General features: G+C 38.7%; 2 protein-coding genes across 3 annotated transcripts in view; both read left to right on the top strand.

The window, feature by feature from the left end:
* The first annotated feature begins 140 nt into the window (after positions 1-140).
* On the top strand, positions 141-18,193 carry gabra6a (gamma-aminobutyric acid type A receptor subunit alpha6a). The gene is made up of 10 exons (XM_056250279.1): positions 141-450; positions 572-678; positions 832-899; positions 1,171-1,391; positions 1,564-1,646; positions 4,519-4,662; positions 5,185-5,337; positions 7,723-7,970; positions 13,215-13,444; positions 17,033-18,193. The coding sequence occupies exons 1-10, from the start codon at positions 416-418 to the stop codon at positions 17,043-17,045; spliced, it is 1,302 nt and encodes a 433-aa protein (XP_056106254.1). The 5' UTR covers positions 141-415; the 3' UTR covers positions 17,046-18,193.
* Positions 18,194-19,250: 1,057 nt separating this feature from the next.
* The window catches only part of gabrb2a (gamma-aminobutyric acid type A receptor subunit beta2a), a 45,836-nt gene continuing 43,131 nt past the window's right edge, over positions 19,251-21,955 (top strand). Inside the window, exons 1-3 of one of the 2 annotated variants that reach the window (XM_056250281.1) lie at positions 19,251-19,418; positions 19,511-19,602; positions 20,205-20,272. In XM_056250281.1, the coding sequence (XP_056106256.1) occupies positions 19,294-19,418; positions 19,511-19,602; positions 20,205-20,272 (285 nt within the window). In that variant the 5' untranslated portion in view covers positions 19,251-19,293. The remainder of the gene's footprint in view (positions 19,419-19,510; positions 19,603-20,204; positions 20,273-21,955) is intronic. The other variant, XM_056250280.1, reaches the window with a different exon arrangement.

The raw sequence follows: 21,955 nt of genomic DNA on the forward strand, positions 1-21,955 counted from the left end.
CTGACTGTTCCAAGATGGCAGGCGCGTCGACGTGTCTGGACTCTGGAGCGGTCGAATGTGGTTTCTATGTGTCTACGGCCTGAAATGTATTTATTCCGTGGTTTGGGAAAGTCAGGGCAACTTCACTGCAATGTTTAGTGAAGCTCAAAATCTAGCAAGAAGTTTGCTAGTTGATGTCTTTTTTTTTGCTAGTTGAACTAGCCTACTCTTTAACCTGTTACTTAAAAAAGCAAGTGGATTTTCCTGATCCCTTAATTTGATTATCCTCAAAGCTTTTTACTTCACATTCAGCCCTCCATTTCCTGCCAGTCATACATACAAGACAGTGCTTCAGTTCACTGTAGTGCATTATACAGTACATTATGACTTTTAAATATCGACAGGTGAATTAATTTCTATATTTTTTGCCACTAAAATGGCTTTTCTTTTGGTCTTATTATATCTCACAAGGTAAGTTAATGGATTAAGCAAAGTATACTTACTTTAAATGAGTTTTTTTTATGCTTTATTTAATTTAAGGTCTAAATTCACTGAAAGGACTAATCAAGATGGGGGTTTTATTTCCATTTAGTGTTGCAAATGTAATAGGTAAGCAAAAGATAAATTCAGAAAACATAACGCGGATCCTAGATGGACTTCTTGAGGGTTATGACAATCGACTGAGGCCAGGATCTGGAGGTAAGCATAGGCCTCACGGCATTGAAATAATGTAATATTAAGATTTTCTAAACTATGACGTTTGCTACATTATGTATTTCAATTAACTTTGTATTAATATTATGACCGAGTCACATTTTTTTGCATGTATGTGTAACATGATTAACTTTACAGTCTCTGTAACTGAGGTCAAAACAGACATATTTGTTACAAGTTTTGGACCAGTATCTGATGTTAATATGGTAAGAAAATACAGCCTAAACTTTATTGTATTGTTTTATTTATGTACAAATTCCACATCACTGGCAAAACGTAGTTATAGTGCTTCCGGTCCTGTGGCTTAAGTAGATAATAAGCTGAACTTAGTCTCTGACGGTGCAAATGTCTGTTCATGCTAATATCAGTATGTCAAGCATCTTCCACAATATGCATAGAGAACTCAAATTATGAATTCATATGGGTTGTAATGAAATCAGAACATGATTCACAGACATAAATTGTTCTATCTCTCAGGAGTACACCATGGATATGTTTTTCCGCCAAATGTGGGTTGATGAGAGGTTAGCCTTTAAGGGGCCCATTGAAATATTGCCTTTGAACAACCGCATGGTGGACAAGATCTGGACACCTGACACATTTTTCCGGAATGCAAGGAGATCACACGCACACAACACGACGACTCCTAACCAGCTGTTCCGGATCATGCAAAATGGAACAGTCTTTTACACCATGAGGTAAAACAACCAGATGAGCTGAGTACTGAATAACACTTGATGGGAAACCCTTGAAAAATTGGCTAGTTTCCCTATGAACAAGACAAAACGTTAATGATGTTCCTTTGCTGCGCATTTAAGATCTTGTATCATTTGGGTCACCTCATAAATACCTGTTTTCTCTATATTTTAGGCTAACTGTAAGTGCAGAATGTCCAATGGTGTTGATGGACTTTCCTATGGATGGGCACACATGTCCTCTCCTGTTTGGAAGCTGTAAGATCTATTTGTGTCTATCCATCCATCTATCCATCCGAAGCCATCCATCCATCCATCCAGAGCAGCCATCCATCCATCCATCCACACCCATTCATTCATCCATCCACATCCATCCATCCACACCCATTCATTCATCCATCCACAGCCATTCATCTATCCGCAGCCACCCACAGCCATCCATTCCTTTATATCCACAGCCATCCATCCATCTATCCACAGTAGGGGTGGAACGGTACATGTATTCGTATTGAACCGAAACGGTACGGGCGTCACGGTTCGGTGCACGAATTTGCACGCAGAATACACGGTACAAATAAAAAAAAAAACTCTTAAATAGCGATAAATTTCGCTCTATTCGCTTTTGGTGTGACTGTTAACGCAGCAATGAACAGGCTGCGATCAAGATTGCAATGCAGGAGTGTGTGTGTCTGTGTGCGCGCGAGAGAGAGAGAGAGAGAGAGAGGCGCGATGAACAGTGTGTGTGTGTGTGCGAGAGAGAGAGAGGCGCGATCGAACAGTGTGTGTGTGTGTGCGCGCGCGTGCGAGAGAGAGAGAGGCGCGGGCGCGAATCGCGCGATGAACAGTGTGTGTGTGTGTGTGTGTGTGCGCGCGCGCGAGAGAGAGAGGCGCGGGCGCGAATCGCGCGATGAACAGTGTGTGTGTGTGTGTGTGTGTGTGTGTGTGTGCGCGCGCGTGCGAGAGAGAGAGAGGCGCGGGCGCGAATCGCGCGATGAACAGTGTGTGTGTGTGTGTGTGTGTGTGTGAGAGAGAGAGGCACGGGCGATCGAACAGTGGAAACTTAAAAACATACTCCGTCATTTTTTTCATACAGGACATCATTAAAACTGCAAATTGTTTACTTATATTTGTGTACACTGGCAATAAAACACAACATTGTGCTTTTGTCACACTCTAAACTCTTGTCAAACTGTAACCTACAACTGTTAACAAAAGTTTTTATGGTAGTATTATTTTATACGGAAATCAATTATTTATAATTCAGATGAGAATAAAGTTAGTTAATTAAAATGAAGGAAAACAAATATCTTGATCTGAAATAGCAAATTAATTTTAAATTCATTCAGGTACAATTACCAAACATATCTCAAGGTCTTTTCGTCTTTTTAATAATTGAATTAATAAACTAATTATATAAAACTACTGTCAGTGCACTACAAATAAACTGGTTCTATGCCTTTATTAATAAAACTTATTTAAAAAAAATACAAGGTTTAAGACATTTATAAAAATGCCTTCTGCATTTTTGCTTTGCTTTTCACTCCATTGTACCGAAATCGTACCGAACCGTGATGTCTGAACCGAGGTATGAACCGAACCGTGACTTCTGTGTACCGTTCCACCCCTAATCCACAGCCATCCATCCATCTATCAACAGCCATCCATCTATCCACAGCCATCTATCTATCCATCTATCCACAGGCATCCATCCATCTATCTACAGCCATCCATCCACATCCATCCATCCACAGCCATTCATCCATCCACACCCATTCATTCATCCATCCACATCCATCCATCCACACCCATTCATTCATCCATCCACATCCATCCATCCACAGCCATTCATCCATCCATCCACATCCATCCATTTATCCGCAGCCACCCACAGCCATCCATCCATCTATCCACAGCCATCCATCCACAGCCATTCATCCATCCACACCCATTCATTCATCCATCCACATCCATCCATCAACAGCCATTCTTCCATACATCCACATCCATCCATCTATCCGCAGCCATCCACAGCCATCCATCCATCTATCCACAGCCATCCATCCATCTATCCACAGCCATCCATCCATCCATCTATCCACAGCCATCCATCTATCCACAGCCATCTATCTATCCATCTATCCACAGCCATCTATCTATCCATCTATCCACAGCCATCCATCCATCTATCTACAGCCATCCATCCATCCATCCATCCACAGCCATCCATCCATCCACACCCATTCATTCATCCATCCACATCCATCCATCCACACCCATTCATTCATCCATCCACATCCATCCATCCATCCACATCCATCCATCTATCCGCAGCCATCCACAGCCATCCATCCATCTATCCACAGCCATCCATCTATCCACAGCCATCTATCTATCCATCTATCCACAGCCATCCATCCATCTATCTACAGCCATCCATCCATCCACACCCATTCATTCATCCATCCACATCCATCCATCCATTCATCCATCCACATCCATCCATCCACAGCCATTCATCCATCCATCCACAGCCATTCATCCATCCATCCACATCCATCCATCTATCCACAGGCATCTATCTATCCATCTATCCACAGCCATCCATCCATCTATATCTACAGCCATCCATCCATCCATCCATCCATCCACACCCATTCATTCATCCATCCACATCCATCCATCCACACCCATTCATTCATCCATCCACATCCATCCATCCACAGCCATTCATCCATCCATCCACATCCATCCATCTATCCGCAGCCATCCATCCATCTATCCACAGCCATCCATCCATCCATGCATCCATCATCTATCCACAGCCATCCATCCATCCATCTATTCACAGCCATCCATCCATCTATCCGCAGCCATCCATCCATCCATCCATCTATCCACAGCCATCCATCCATCTATCCGCAGCCATCCATCCATCTATTCACAGCCATCCACAGCCATCCATCTATCCGCAGCCATCCATCTATCAATCCATCCACAGCCATCCATCTATCCGCAGCCATCCATCTATCAATCCATCCACAGCCATCCATCTATCCGCAGCCATCCATCTATCAATCCATCCACAGCCATCCATCCACCATTTTTTAACTGCTTTCTCTTATACCTTCAGATGCTTACACTAATCGTGAAATTGTCTACACATGGAGGAAGGGTCTTCAGGCATCTGTAGATTTTCCTCCAGAATCATCAAGCCTACTTCAGTATGATCTTTTGGGCCAGACCTTGTTCAGTGAAACCTATAAATTCAGTACAGGTATGTTTTTAGTTATTGCTCAGTTTTCTCAGAATATTACAGATGTAGCATGTCAAATGTCTTGTACTATTGCTATGGAGAATGACTTATCTAATTGTGTGTGTCAAGAGCTACAAGTCAGGCTGATCCCCGGGCAGCTTTCCCTCTGAGAGGCAATCTAAGATGCTTAACTGATCAGGCCTAATTCATGATGTCAGTCTTTAAAAATAACTGCGTGTCCCGAGAATGACCAGGGGCTCAGTAATGAGAAATTTATGGGCAGGCAAAAGGCAGGGACCACCTGCTACGTACCCATCATATCTGTGGAAATGGATCGGGCACCTAAAGCTTACCTCTCATCTTCTGACTTTGTCTTTTCTTGTAATTAAGGACAGAAATGAAGAGTCAAAAGCCAAAATTCTCTCTAAATGTTTTGGAAACCAGTTTGGCCAAATAGCCCTGATCACAGCATCATATGGATGTGTACAGGCTGCATAATTTGTCTTCTTTAATGTCCTCCTCTAATCTCTTGGCACCATCTAGGTCTGTATTCTGTCCAGGTTGTCCATTTCTATCTTCAGAGAAAGCTTGGCTACCATCTTATCCAAACGTACATCCCTTTGATTATGGTGGTTGTCCTGTCACAAGTCGCATTCTGGATCAACAAGGAGTCTGTTCCGGCTCGAACAGTGGCTGGTACGACTGTGTCTTTTTAAAAATGTTCATATTTTTTTTAGTATTAAAAAGACAATGAACATCTACACTGAACACGAAGTCTCTTATGCTCAGCAAGGCTGCATTTATTTGATAAAAAATACAGTAAAAACAATAATATTGTGAAATTTTAAAATGTCATTTATTCCTGTGACGATAAAGCTGAATTTTCAGCATCATCACTCCAGTGTCACATGATACTTCAGAAATCATTCTAATATGATGATTTGATGCTCAAGAGACATTTATTATGTTGAAAACAATTGTGCTAGTTAATATTTTTGTGGAAATTGTGATCTTTTGATGAATTGAAAGTTCAAAATAACAGCATTTATCTGAAATATGTTTTGCTACATTATAAATGTTTTACTGTCACATTTGCTCAATTTAATGTAATTAATAAATAAGAATGTAATTCTTAAAATTTCCTAAAACTTACTAACCCAAACTTTTGAACAGTGTGGTGCATGTCATATTTTAGTGTTTCAATATGAAATGCAAACTGAGGTTTTAACATTGTGACCCTACCTGTTGTAAAATAGAAAATTTAACAACAAAAATATTTTGTTTTATTACAATTGCAATGTTTTCCATTAGCTGCTAGCCCTCCATCCCAGTAAAGAGCGCCAGTCACCACATGCTATCCACATTTATTCTATGGAATAACATACTACTATTACTGTTTCTGCAATACATATGCATACTTTGCTAAGTATGCAGTTTTTCTGTCTACATGCAATAACAGAATGATGAATTACAAAATGTGCTGTATTATAGAGTACACTGCAAAACAGTACAATGTGCTTGACTTGACCTTTTATTTTTAGAATGATGAATGAACTGGAAGTAATATCAGCCTCAGTTTTTTATGTCTTGACTCATTATTTGATCGTACTGCCAAATGTTGCATTTTTACAAAAAGGGAATTAAAATAGCTAAATAGTTTTTATTTCCAGAATGATGACCCTGAATTAAAAATGTAATATGATCAGCTCATATGACGGATATAGTACAGTCACATGACAATAATATAGTATACTACCCATTAAACATTTATTGTGGAATATATGTTCATTATAATTTTACTGTAAGAATGTTTTGTGCGTTTGCAATTTTCATAACTTCCAAATATTTATATTTACCTTTAATTTATATTTATATCATTTTTAGTTTTTTGTTGTTTAGTTGCCATAGCAACATTTCTAATTTCCATTTAAGTGTTTTAAGTGTAAAAAAAAAATGTATCTAATATTAAAATTTTATTTAAGGTTTATTTTAGTTAACAAAATGTTTTTTTATACTACGATTTTAATAGTTTTAGTTAACAATAACAACACTGACACTTTACTAAGAAGTACACTGGTATTTATTACGAACATAGCCTTAGTTTTCACGTCCCTCATGGGAATATGACTTGATTTATGCCTGATGGACAGTTTTTTTAAAATATATGTTTATTTGTGGTGAAAAACTACATCACCCATAATGCTGTACAGAAAATTCCATAAATCGGAAAGTTGCGGGGAGCAACTCCCTCTTCCATAGATGCCTCATTAGCGGCTGCTTCTATGGGCTGCTATACGTAAGCCTTCCACCATATTGGAACGGTAAAAAAAGCAAGTTGTCTGTGCGCCTGCAGCCATATGGATGTATGAATATCTATATCTGCAATAGACTTCAGCAGAAGAAAGACAAGACGAAGGCGTTAGCTAACACACCATTACCTCATAACCTTATTAGTGGCTGTTTCTATGGGCTGCTATACGTAAGCCGTCCGCCATATTGGAATGGTCAAAGTCCGTGAACATTCATTCGAGAGCAAGTTGACTGTGCGTTTGCAACCATAGTTAGACGCATATATGATAGGCTATCTACATCTGCAATAGACTTCAGCAGATGATTTTGCTAAACTAACACAATACAACAAGACAAAGGCGTCAGCTATACGACATTAGAAAGTTACCATAGTAAAAGTAAAAACATTAAAAAGTACCACAGTTAAAACCTGTAATATTGAGTTAGTATAGAAAAACACAAACCAACACATTCTCACATGCGAAAGGTTATCACATTTCTTCGGGAATTTAAATCTTAGCAGTTTCACAACCAGAAGCTATACGCAATGTTGTGGCATCAATGATTCATACTGTGAGTGACGACACGCTGAGCGTTCCTAGATGTATGTAGCGGTCGAATGTGTAATCTACGTATACATATCAATGCCATGAAGCATAGGGCATAGTTATGTATACCTACGCTCTCTGCTTCCGTTCATGTTCTCACTGTTTCTTGCTTTTTTTCTCATATTTGCATGCATATCTGTACTTGAGAGCATAGCGTGTTCACATAGTCCCTTCTGACCTTCAGGAATCACCACTGTGCTCACCATGACTACTCTAAGCATCAGTGCCCGCTCCTCACTACCCAAAGTCTCCTACGCCACCGCCATGGACTGGTTCATCGCCGTCTGCTTTGCCTTCGTGGCTTCGGCCCTCGTTGAGTTTGCCGCGGTCAACTACTTTGCCACGCTCGAGGTCAACAGGGAACAACGCAAGCTCTCCAAGGCCTCCATTCTGGAGTCCATAGCCCAGGGCAGCGATGATGATGAGGAGACGGTAACTATCTCCTGTGAGCCTCACTCAGGCAGAGCGTAATTAACACTGTACTCTGGTCGAAAACCACAGCTGACGGAGCTCCTGGTGATGTGATATGCACCACACGAGCGCTGCTCTTCACAAACCAGTGAACTGTGTCACTGTTATTGTGATGCTAAACGAGTGTCGCTGCAGCTGCACACATGCGCCTCCCAAAGGGATGGTTAAATACCTCTAAAGACATATTTAGCACGCATAACTAATCATAGCACATGGCCTAACCTTTAATGTGTCCACTGCTGTGTTAAGAAGCGACTTTGTTCAGGTGTTCAGTCCTCCGTGAGGAGTCATTTACCTGCTCTGTGCAGCTCTCGCAGCCACGTGTGAATTGTAGTTCTTATCTGTTGTGCTGAGTTAGATATGGTAATTCAACAGGCGTGTAGCGTCTCCCGGGACTGCTCTCACACGGGGAGCTCATGGTTGGTGTTTTAAAAATAGCCCCCCGTATTAAAACTGCGAGCCATGACTCTTATAATCTCTCACCTGTGCTGTGGATCCGTTTGCTCCACTTCTCTCTCTGGCTTAGACTGGAAGAGGAAAGATATATGACCACATTAAGTGCCAGCATGAAGCGTGTAGTTTAACATTTTATTTTCATTATAAGTACAATAAAATATATTAGCAGTTGACCGATATTTGGCTAGGCAATTATTAAGCAGATATTTGGCTATTTAGGTGATTTGGCACATTAGCAGAAGTCAAACCAAGCAGCTCTCTTTTGGTCGATGTGGCGAATTCGCGTGAATATACTGTACTGTAAAAAAATAAATTCTGTGAAATTTATGGTAAAAAAGCAGCAGATGTGTTGCCAGAATTTTCCTATAAAAAATATTGTAGCTACATTATAGGTTTTATGAATTTACCTTAAATTTACAGTAAAATACTGGATCAAAAATACAGTAATTAAAGGGATAGTTCACTCAAAAATTAAAATTAGCTCAAGATATACTAGGTGTATATGATATTCTTCTTTCAGACGAATACAATCGGAGTTATATTAAAAAATGTCCTGGCTCTTCCAAGCTTTATAATGGCAGTAAATGGCTGTTTCTATTTTGAAGTCCATAAAAGTGCATCTATCCATCATAAAAGTGCTCCACACGGCTCCGGGGGGGTTAATAAAGGCCTTCTGAAGCGAAGCGATGCGTTTGTGTAAGAAAAAATATCCATATTTAACAATTTATTAAGTAAAATAACTAGCTTCCGCCTAATGAACTCACGGATTCGACTCAAATGTAAAGCGCAACTTATACGAGTAATGCGACGTACTGCTGATATTTACGGTACGCCATGACACTCTACGCTACTTCCCACATCACAAGTTGCGCATTAGGGGCAAGTAGACTGCGTTTGGCCGGAAGCTAGAATTTTACTTTATAAGGTGTTAAATATGGATATTTTTCTTACACAAACGCATCGCTTCGCTTCAGAAGGCCTTTATTAACCCCCGCAGCCGTGTGGAGCACTTTAATGATGAATAGATAAAGCCATTATAAAACTTGGAAGAGCCAGGAGATTTTTTTTTTTATATAACTCTAATTGTATTCGTCTGAAAGAATAATGTCATATACACTTAGGGTGACTTGAGGGTGAGTAAATCATGGGCTAATTTTCATTTTTGGGTGAACTATCCCTTTAAAGCTCATCATTTCTACAAGCTGAGATAAATACTAAATAACATAAGATGTTACATAGATTGTATGTACATAATTGATAGGAAAAAAAGAAGAAATGGTTAGAAGTCTGGGAATGTCAATTTACAGTTTGTCATAATAAATTATAAGATGAATTTTTCTGTTTCACTTAAAAAAATACATTTAACAGTATTATGTAGTATTTTATTATTGCTGTATTTTATTGTTAGATTTATCACAGTATATAGTAAGACATATTTACTGTTAAAGGGTTAGTTCACCCAAAAATGAAAATTCTGTCAGTTATTACTCCCCCTCATGTTGTTCCAACCCCGTAAGACTTTCGTTCATCTTCGGAACACAAATTAAGATATTTTTGACTAAATCTGAGAGCTGGATCACTCCTCCATAGGCTTAAGGGATCGAAACTGGCCGGCCCAAAAGTTATGAAAGACATCGTTAAAATAGTCCGAGTGACTACAGTGGCTCAACCTTAAAGGTATAGCGGAGGATTTTCTTTTTCCGGGTGGGTAGCCTATACCAGGGGTTTTCAAACTGGGGGCCGCCAGGGGGCGCCAGGGGGGCCGCAGCAAGTTGGAAGAAAAGTAAAAAAAAAAAAGTAAAAAAAAAAAAAAAAAAGTAACAATATTTATATTTATATTATTATGAGTATTGTAATGAAATAGCATTATAATAATTTGTGCATAGCCTATCTGAACATTATACTTGTAATGCTAATCTTTTAGAGATGCACCGATTGATTGGCTGGTGACCGGAATTGGACGATTTTCATGTGATTGTCGACCGGCCCGATCAGTCTGACATGCTGATTTTATGCCGGTCTAATGCACTCGGGCGCCGCATGATTAACATCGCGCAACATCAGCATCCCACATGCACATGGAACGCACATGTAGGAAACCTCGTGAATTACGGCCGTTTCAGATCTCAAGCGCGAGAGGCGCGTATTTTTTCGGCGTACATGTTTTCAATGCGCGAGCTTCATTCACAGCGCGAGCAGGAGCGCAAAGCAGGAGCGTAATAAGCAGCAGTGAAGCGGGTTTCGGCACAATCTATTTTTGCTGCGCAGCTCACACTCAATTAAAGTGAAAGCACACTTTTGATGGACAAAATAAATATGATTTCACACAAAAAGTGCCTAAAATGCTCATAATTTGCATGTCTAGTGTGTTTTAACAAGAACTGGAGTAGGCTATGTCAGAAAAGAAAATGAAGACTCAAAAATATTTATAGAAAATTTACCCATTTAAACTTAAACTTGTCTTAATTATTCAGTTTGGGTAAAACTATATGATGTTATATATATATATATATATATATATATGCTATATATATATATATATATATATATATATAGAGAGAGAGAGAGAGAGAGAGAGAGAGAGAGAGAGAGAGAGAGAGAGAGAGAGAGAGAGAGAGAGAGAGAGAGAGAGAGAGAGAGAGAGAGAGAGAGAGAGAGAAAGAGAAAAAAATATTTGTGTGTGTTGTAAAGTGGTTAGAAAAAAGGAAATCAGATCGGCTAAAATCTGTATCGGCAGGTCAAACTCAATGAAAAATTGTAATCAGCCTAGAAAATTGTAATAGGTGCATCTCTATAATCTTTCTGATAGGCTGGTATCAAACACCATCACATAATCTGATGTTCACCTAGAGGTTTTATTTATTTCTACATTTGCTGTAGTAGTGTCGATGGGTTCAATAACACATCCTGCAGAAGGGGGGCCTTGGCCAGAAGCTATTGGTATTTGGGGGGCCTTGGCATGGAAAAGTTTGGGAACCCCTGGCCTATACTATTGGTCCACCTAAGTGTCAGTGTTTACAAAAGGCCGTCGTACGTGCTCGTCCCTATGTAGTTTTCGCTTTCTGTGCATGCGCACTTTCAGGTGTATTATGTGTGATGAGTTACGGTTTCAGCCATTCCTTTGAAAATGGCTGAGGGTTGAAAGAGAAAAAATGTAAACGAAGTGTATGATAAGAAGAGAAAGGCCGCAGAATATAGAAACAAGACCAGAGTGATTTTGGGTGAATATTTCACACGCTGGCGTGCGCTAAAAGCACAGGTTGGGCTTCTCACTGATGCCGCAGCCGCGAAGATTCTACTAGACAGGTAAAGTTTGTCATGCTATTTGGAGAAATCCATTTAAAATCACTGGTAGTAAAAGTTTAATAGGCGTTCCCTCTCGGGAGCAAATAGAGTGTTGCGCATGTGCATTTTTAAAAAAATTGGAGAGGGCGGGTCTTCTCTAAAATTCGGAAAGATCCTCGCTATACCTTTAAGTTTATCAAGCGACGAGAAAACTTTTTGTGCGCAAAAAACAAACAAAAATAACGACTTTATTCAACTATTCATTTCTTTCTCTGTGGGCCTCGAGATTTCACGTAGTGAAACTACGCAAAGCTTGCACGTCACACATAGGCTCACTATTGGCCGACGCTGGTCATGTGTGTGATGCGTGTGATGTACAACCTAGAAGCTTTGCGCAGTTTCACTACGTGAAATCTCGAGGCCCACAGAGAAGGAGATGAATAGTTGAATAAAGTCGTTATTTTTGTTTGTTTTTTGCGCACAAAAAGTATTCTCGTCGCTTGATAAACTTAAGGTTGAGCCACTGTAGTCACTCGGACTATTTTAACGATGTCTTTCATAACTTTTGGGCCGGCCAGTTTCGATCCCTTAAGAAGACTATGGAGGAGTGATCCAGCTCTCTGATTTAATCAAAAATATCTTAATTTGTGTTCCGAAGATGAATGAAAGTCTTACGGGGTTGGAACAACATGAGGGGGAGTAATTACTGACAGAATTTTCATTTTTGGGTGAACTAACCCTTTAACCAATCATCTGTTTTTTTTTTGTTGTCTTTTACCTTTAAAAATTTGAATATTTTTTAACACTACCCCTAATGTCAGTTCCTCAGTTCATTGAAATATGCCCATTTTCTGAGTAAATCAGAGTTAATTTTGAGTAATTATGATCTTCATGTTCATTTGTTTTGATTTAAAGCTGTTATGTGAATAACACTTGAATTGTACCCTTAAATCCTGAGAAGTGCACCTTTACTTTTTCTGTCAGACTGACAATTTTGATAAAGCCTGTGAAAAACAATCTCATAGACTTAAATTAAAGGAGCAACAAGAGCTTAATGGTGGGTTGTTTTGACATGGTTCAGTATGTATGCACACATAGTAACTAACCACCCAAAAGCACCCTACCAACCGCTCCAGCATTGTGGCGGCGAGTTTTGTACCAATCCCCAATTAAACAAATCTGAAAATCAAGTTCATTTTGCATGTTCGTTTAGTCCCCCAGTGTTGCAGTCAGATATTACACATAGCAGATTTAAATTGTAGGCAGTATCATTAAACTGTATTATATCATATATACTGTACATACTAATTGATTACGTTTTTTGACATCTGTCCATCACACTTTAAGATATTTTTTTAATTAGTTACCTAAATGCTGGTTCAGACTGTTACATTTCTCTTATATCAGGTAAGCTTGTTTTGTGTCATTCACAGTTTCTTGACCTATTTTTTTCTTTCGTCATAGCCTCAGTCTGATGGCTACAGTCGTAGAAGACAGGCAGACTCTGTGTCTGAAGCGCCCAAAACTCGCATTCCCATCTTCCTTCAGGGCTCAGCTGTCCCACCCAACATAATGCTGGCAGGCACCAGTACCATAGACGAGTATGCCCGCATCCTCTTTCCTCTGGCCTTTGGGATCTTCAACCTCGTCTACTGGTACATCTACCTCAGCAAGGACACCTTGGAAAAGCCCAGGTCTGTGCTCACACCACTACAGTTCTTAGTGTTTTCTGTTAATTTACGTGTTCTTTCTCTTAGTAATAAAAGAGGAAATCTCGAATCAATTGGTTATTTTAGACAGCAATGAGATTAAAGGTCCATTAACACAATGTCAGAATTACAGTGATTACGATATTTCTGGAAAAAGTGTTCACGTCCTCGTAGAACTTACAAAAACATTACAACTTGTAAACTGAATTTTCGAAGAGCTCAGACTTCGCTGCTACGCAAACACTCAAAATGGCAATGGCAGTAGTTGTCTCGTAATATTTCTGTTTACTAATTCATATAATTTACTATTGTTAATGTCTTAATAATGCAAGATTAATGAAAGACATAGAATATAGTTTAGTGCAGCTAGCCCAGAGTTGGATAACTAATGTCTAATTTCCGTCTTAAAGGCGCAGTAAGCGATTTCTGAGAATCATCGCTGAACACTGTTGATATCTGAAATCAACTCAAACAAACACACCCCTCTCTTCATTGCTCCGCCCCCAAAATGCACGAACACGCAGTGCAAAAGCGCATGTCCCTTCATCGTAGCTGAAGCAATGCAAATTAAAGTTTCGTGAAAAATAAAGCGAAGATGATAAATGAACAACAAGGAAGAACAAAAAATGTACATATAGTACACAAGAGTATACAAGCAAGAGTTTGTTGTTAGATCATGTTAAACCATGTTACTCACGTATGGAGCAGAAACAAAGCAACCTCTGCGTCCGTTTTCAGGCCTTCCCGCTTTTTGTCTCTCCAGCACTGGAAATCTTTTCTAATATTAACTTGGATCCTAAAGCTCTTGCATGATCATAACCCTTCTTTTTCCAGTGATATTCCTCTGAGCTTTTCTCTTTTGTAATGTCTCTCAGCCATCTCTCTTTCTACAGTCTTTCTTCAAATCTCCCTCTTTCTCACTCTCTCTCCTCCCCCATCATGAGTTAATACGCCCCCTACTGCTGAATGGCTACAAGTGTGTTGTGATCCACTTTCAACAGTGTTTCTCAGAAATGGCTTACTGCACCTTTAAAGTCACCATGAAATCAAAATTGACAATTCTTTCTTCTTTAATGGAATATTGCAGTGTTTATTATAAAAAATGTATCTGTGCACTTCATTATTATAATGGTAACGCTTTATAATAAGGTTCATTAGTTAACATTAGTTTACTACATTAGTGAGTATTAACTAATGATGAACTGCACTTATAGAGGATTTATTCATCTTTGTTAATGTTAATTTATTAATAATAATGTTAACATTAGTGAATGCACTGTGAACTAACATTAACAAACAATGAACAGCTTTATTTTTTATTAACTAACATTAACAAAGATAAACAAATACAGTAACAAATGTATTGTTCATGGTTAGATCATGTTAGTTAATACATTAACTAATGAACATTATTGTAAAGTGTTACCATTACCATTATCATTATCATTTTTATTTATATTTTATTTTATTTATATTCATTATTATAATTTAATTAATATGCCCTCCTAATCTTTCATCAAAAACAGTAAGTTCCAACCTTTTCTTCATATTAGGACAATAATCCTTATATTCCAGCAGCCTGTCAATCACATGAGATCGCAACAATTAGCAAAATACGATCCAATCAATTCCTGATGGAAAATCAAGTCAAGTCCCAATTTTTTCTCGTTTGATAAGCCATTTCACTTGGATATACATCACAATAGGGAAGAAAAAACGATTGCAATTTCTGCTTTATCCAGACTTTAATAAGCGAAATAATCTTGTGTATTAAAGAGTTAGTTCGCCCAAAATCTGTCATTAATTACTCATGTCGTTCCAAACCCGTAAGACTTTTGTTCATCTTCGGAACACAAATGAAGATCTTTTTAATGAAATCTGAGAGATTTCTGTCCCTTCATTGACAGCTACGCAACTACCACTTGCAAGCTTTTCAAGACATTTTAAGTAATCCATGTGACTCCAGTGGCTTAACCTCAATTTTATGAAGCGAAAACAAAAAACCCATAATTCTTTACAAAACATGCATCGTGGTGCTCTCGTAAACGAGCGTTGGAGATTAATATTTTCTAAATAAAGTGTTAAATTATATTTTTTTGTGTGCAAACAAAGCACTAGAGTCGGTTTATAAAATTGAGGTTAAACCACTGGAGTGGGTCACATGTTTTTTTTTTTTTTTTAATAATGTCTTTACCTTTCTGGGGGTTGAAAGTGGTAGTTGCGTCAGTGGAGGGACAGAAATCTCTCAGATTTCATCAAAAATATCTTCATTTATTTTCAGAAGATGAACGAAAGTTTTACGGGTTTGAAACGACATGAGGGTGAATAATTAATGACAGAATTTTCATTTTTGGGTGAACTATCCCAAAGTATATTAAAAAGGTTTATGCATTATGAAAGTTACTTGTTGTATTGTAGTTTTGTCTACTGATAACAGAAATGACAGATTTATTTTGTAATTCCAAGTTTAACTCATGATCAGCTCCGAATACAATATCCGGGTTGTCATCTAGTAATTGCGGTAATTACAGCATGATGTGAACGCAGCTTAAATTAATAGCAAATGGAAAATTTTGACTAACTGACTGACTAAGAAAAAGACTAACTTGCCTAACATATGTCTCTATTTTTCTCTGAAAATGGTAGGAAAAGCCCATGAGACAAAAATTATAATATAATAAAGCACTCCATTAAGTCTCATAATCTTTAAAAAAAAAATGCAATAGCATTTTGATTATAGGCCATAATTGCAAGATATAGGCCTCTTATAGGGACAAGGAGTTGTATCGCAGATTCTTTGGCATTTATTTTTGCTGTGGTTTTCATATTTATATCTGCTCTGTAGCTTATCTTCTCATCCCAGCAACACAGAATGCTGTAGATGTGTTTTTCAGGAAACTATGATGGCACACGGTTTTCCACTGGATCTTTTATCGAGGCTGTAAATACATGAATAATTTCTGAACCTAAAACAGCCGCAGGACTTGAGCAGGTGAAAACAGGAGAGATGATGTTCCTTCTGGGTGACCCTGTTCCTGCGGTTGCTGAGGTTAGAGCCCTATCCAAGATTTATCACTTAGGGCCAACTCTTTAAAAAAAGATCCTCTGCTAGATTTTTTCCTCTCCACCAAATGCTTGAATCATCTGATATGTTCAAAGGGACCATGAAGCAAGCGTCACATTTAATCCCAAATTTCCCTCAATGCCGAAGGCATGAGATTTACCGAATCAAGAAAATCAACACATCCTCTCAAAATAGTCACTTATCAAACTCAAAAGCTAAAGTTTCATTATTTGTTTCCTGAGGGGAGCTAAAGGCAGTCATTTGAGGCCTTCGCCATGTACTGCTTGAAATATAAGATGCCATAATGTAAGTCTTAAAATGGCATCGAGCCATCGCTCTGCGCATTACCACCCCGCTTTCACACGGAAAAAAATTATTTTCATCAAACATTAATCATTGACGTCAGGATACAGGCGATGAAAGCGCGTGTGAGGCTGTGAACACTTGTATGCCACGTTCTCATCTCTGCTGATCTTGTATTTGTCTTTTGTTGTGTTTTATCTCCACAGGGAGATCGAGTGAGTTTCTCCTGAGAAGCACAAGACATATTCAGCAGAGAGATTGTGTCCCCGGCTATAGGGTGTGCTTTCCTTTGGACCTCTCTTTCTCCATCTCTCACTTTCGTCATCTAGCAACTTCATCCCTGATAGAGCACGCGCCTGTCTGACACTATTTGACAAGCATTTGATCCTGTTCCTTTTGCATTTTATCACCTATATATACTTTCCACTCCACTTGCCTTTATATTCACAGGCGAGGGCCACGTCGTTATACTACATTGCAAACCCTCCTCTGGTTCTGCTCTAGTTCTTCTCTAGTTCTGCTCTTCTGCATGTGTGTGTGTGTGTGTGTGTAGCACACTATGGAGTTGATGACATAATCTGCAGCTCTAAGTGGTGATGCAACATTGAACCAATGCTTTCAGTGGCCTGCCCTCTACAGAGACGCGGCTCGCACTACACTACATCAAAAGCAGTGGGTTTATACTGACGGCTTCAAAGATTTCGCCTTGAAAATGAAGGAGAAAAAGTGTATCCCTAGAACTGAACTTTTACCAACACCATTCACACGCAATACGTTTTCAGAAGCGTATGGTGATTCTCTTGACGCGGTGGCGCTGTAATAGAGGGATAAAGTAAATCTCAGTGTGGGGGGTGGATGTTTAATATGCATTCTCGGCTCGTGGTTTATTTGATGTTCTCTGATGTTTCTCTGTGCATCTAGTTCTCGGCTCTCTTTCTCGTGGGAGAACATGCATATGCCCAGGAATGCATGATGATGTACTCATGAATTCAGACAACTCATAATATAATTATGCTTAACATCATAAATGGCTTTTAAAACCCATTTGGAGGATACAATGTGGCACTGAAGAATAAACATGCAAGTGCTAATGTAAATCTCAGGAACTAAGTACATTCATTTACTGAATTATACTTGCACTTTGTACTTGCATAATGTGTATTTGTGTTAACGTAATTTGTAATTAGGATATTTTTTTCTTTATATATGTTTATTTGTCTGATGGTCAACTCATGCAAGCTACTAAACATTAAAAAAAATATGTTTAAAGATGATTATTTTCGCAGTTCCATTTAATGGAACTTTAATGGAAATGTGAAATACACATTTCATCTATAAAGACCTAATTTTTGTGTGGTTTTTAGTTCATGTCTATAGCACTGTAAAATATGATTTTTAAAATAGGAAGTTTAAATAAAGATTTTGAAAGTATTATTTCACTCTTTCTACTTAGAAATTTCACGTTTAATTCAATGTACTTGCCATTTCTTTGTAAATAATTGTAAAAATTTACCAGCAATTTCACCTGCAACATGACATAAATAATTCAACCAAATTTTTCAGTGTTGCTTTGAGGTCATTTATATACGTCAAATTAGTAAACTCCTAAAATTTCACAAAATAACCTTTTAACAGATCTAGGCCCAGTTTCACAGACAGGGCTTTATATATGCCTTTGTTCAATTAGGACATTTAAGTAGCTTTTATAAAAGTACCGTAGAAACAAATATTACTGGTGTGCATCTTGAGACAAAACAATGACAGTACAAGTTGCTTTCAGTTAAAACATGCATTTTAGTCTGAGACTAGCTTAAGTCTTGATTGTGAAACCATGCAAATTTAAAAACGGACTACAAATATTGATGATTCGTCCTGCACTCAGGGGCGTTTCCAGCTTTTTGTCCAATCAAATGCTCTCTAGAATGAGAATGTCCCTCCCCTCATACCACCTGTTTCTGACTAGCAATAGCAAGCGGCTATTCACAGTAAACTAAAAACTACTGTCCTATTTCAATTGGAAATACACAGCGAAGAAACCTTTACCCGTGAAGCAATTTCATTTGGTCTTCAGCTGTAATATGTTTAATATGTTATTATCTGTTTCTCTCAGAATAAATACACTGCGAAGTAACTCTTAGCGGCTCTTTATTTCGAGACGTTTAAAGCACGTTAATGACTTTGATGATACCTGAAGTTCGGTATGACTGAAAAACCCCTTCATGTAACCTTCAGGACGCTGCACGAACCTGTCAAGTTCCAGATTCACACACACACACGACTAAAAATGCTGCATGAAGATCACCTGATGTCTTCTTTTCTTGACTTGGTTTATTCAGTCGTCCCTTTAATTTTTCCCCCGCAATGGAAACAGCTCATCCAGCATCATCAGGAGCTGCTCTTTGATCTGGAGCTGGCGTGTGCGCATGCGCAGCTCATTGCCTTCGCTGCACTGGCTTCAGTAAGTTGGATGTGCGCCGTCTTCATCATCACATCCAAAAACCCCATCAAAACTGTTGCAATGGAGAGTATCGGAAAAACCCCACATATCTTCTTATTATGTCCGCTGATCGTGGCCGTGGCATGCGCGCAGAGGTATGGTTGCATTTTGTGCCTTTTTCGAAAAGAAAATGTTGTGGTTTGGGGATGTAAGAGGAATTTACGAACATCTCGTGATATTATTGCAGTAGCAGAGACCCGAGCAATATGCCAGTGGTCAAAGACACCGTGGACAGACTCATGAAAGGATACGACATTCGGTTGAGGCCAGATTTCGGAGGTAATGCATGTGTACAATTCGTATAATTGTTGCATTTGGTTTGTCACGCGCACTAACATGCCCAATTACTCATGCAAACCTTGTTCATTCATCTCATTCTCTGATCAGGCGTGCATGTCAATGCATGAGAAAAAAAATGAACGCATGCTTATTTACTGCTGTTTTGCCATTTTATCTTTTCCCAGAGAGGGACGCGAACTTGGGGATCAATTCAATTTGCAGTGCAACTTTTGTTGCATCATGACGACAAATGAAACGCCAAGCTTTACAAAAATATCCTTTGATGCACGCGCATACACGCGAGTCCATCAGAGAAGATGCTCAAGCTGTTATTGATAGATGGACACGTCTAACTGTTCATTTGTCAGTCATGCAGTTGCATTTGTGCGTTCACCTCCAGTGGTTGTTACAAATCAACAATTTCATGCGCATTGCCACGTGAATATGGGGTGTTGGTGTTTCATATATGTAATGTCACAATAAAATGATTTAGTGTAATTAGGCACAGTCTGTCCCTGGATGAAGTGTATGCATGCAATTCAATCAATCAGTTCCTTTTTATTTTATTTTATTTTTTAACAATTTTCCCTTCTCTCCATCAGGCGCTCCGGTGGCGGTAGGGATGAATATAGACATAGCCAGCATAGACATGGTATCCGAAGTAAACATGGTATGTTGCATGTAACAATTTCCCATTGGTGTTATATGTCCTGATGCAAAGCATTATGTCAAAATGCATTCCCAGAGAATATCTATGCCCACTAACTTGAGGCGCACCAGCGGATGTGTCTCACACATGATGATTAGATGTGAAACTGCAGAAGTTCATTGGCATGCTGCGGTATCTGCTCTGCATTTCGCTGCTACATTTGAATTCAAAACACACGCGCACTGGCGCACTCGCACGCGCACCCGCACGCGCTCAGCATGTCTCACACTGTGTTTTTGAGCCTAGCAGTTTTTGATATGCCACCGAGAAAACAGGCACGTTCGTGGAAGCACCTTCACACTCCATGACTTGTGTTTTGTAGCTAATCTAGTTCAAGGTGAGCGTTGCCCTCTCAAGGAGAAAGACGGCACGTGCCGTGTATGCTCACGGAATCACGCGTTTCTTTCTCAGAAGAGAGGGGTTTTGCGAGATGTACATCTATGAACAGCCTCTGTCGATGTTTTTGTTGGTGTATCTTCCTTTTAAAATGGTCAGACATTAAATTGTGATGTTAAGCAACATACTGTTGATGAGGAGAGCTGAAAAGTTTATCTCGCGCAACCGCACCCTCTTTCGGAGGCAGTGGTTAGCGCAGCTGTAATTGCAGGGGAATATGTATGGCTGTGAAATTAAAGATTTATGGCTCGTACTCATTGCAGCTTTATCATTTCAGTGGGGGTGATAGAGTTTGTTTTCAATTCATTTCCCAGTCGCTCCTTTTAACTCGATGAAGGTGAAATGCCCTGTGCCAGGAGGTCTACATTTTCTATCACCAATCGGTTTGGAGAAACAAAAGCATGCTTCGCTTGCAGATTGAGTTCACTATATATTTATAGCTCTGTAAATGGTGTGTACACACACACAAAAAAAGAAGAGTCAAATCTATAATGAAAGCAATGCTGTTTCATTATATTTCATTGAAGTTACATTTTTTGGTGAGAATTATGCATATACGTGCCTGTTTATACTGGACTTGATGTTTGATGATCCATGTGGCTTCATAAAAATGATTTAAATATGACAGCTTTTGTCCATTAAGGTCAGGATATCCCATGTACACAGAAAACCTAATCAGGGAATTTTTAAATAGTTTGGAAAAGTAATTTAAATAAATAAAATCCTAAAATATAATGGACATTTCTGGAATTGAATAGAAACTGTTGTAGTTTTCAGCAGCTTTTTGAAATATATATTCAACCAGAAGTTGCACTTTGTGAGTGCAAATGGTTTTTAAAAGTCCTTATACAGCATATTTCATGAATAAGGTAAGCCATTTCCCATTATTATTATTTTTATGGTAGGCACAACTTCCATGTTTTTGCTATTAGAATGCATTTGGTTACACTTATAAACTTGCACCTTTGGTTATAATTTAACATAAAATCAACCTACTAAATTGAACTAAATGCGTCAAATGTCTATATTTCCACCTTAAAATGGGATTCTGCCCTTTCCCACCTCAGAGATCTTGACTTTTTGACTGTCCAACTATTAAAATCATATAGAATCTGTTGAATTGGTATTCATATCTTGACCTTCAACCATGTCAGTTATTTTAATACAGAATGGTGAAACAAATAATTTTCTTAAATTTATGAGAGCATAAGTTGTTCAAGAACTACATGAAAACCCATTCTGGCATAG

The sequence above is a fragment of the Rhinichthys klamathensis genome, unplaced genomic scaffold, assembly GCF_029890125.1.
Source record: "Rhinichthys klamathensis goyatoka isolate OS25496 unplaced genomic scaffold, OSU_Roscu_1.1 h1tg000068l_1, whole genome shotgun sequence".
Lineage (NCBI taxonomy): Eukaryota > Metazoa > Chordata > Actinopteri > Cypriniformes > Leuciscidae > Rhinichthys > Rhinichthys klamathensis.

Coding starts and splice junctions, on each gene's coding strand:
- gabra6a (XM_056250279.1), top strand. CDS start 416: ATGGCTTTTCTTTTGGTCTTATTATATCTCACAAG. Junction 4,663..5,184: donor AACCTATAAATTCAGTACAG/GTATGTTTTTAG, acceptor GGCACCATCTAG/GTCTGTATTCTGTCCAGGTT. Junction 5,338..7,722: donor TCCGGCTCGAACAGTGGCTG/GTACGACTGTGT, acceptor TCTGACCTTCAG/GAATCACCACTGTGCTCACC.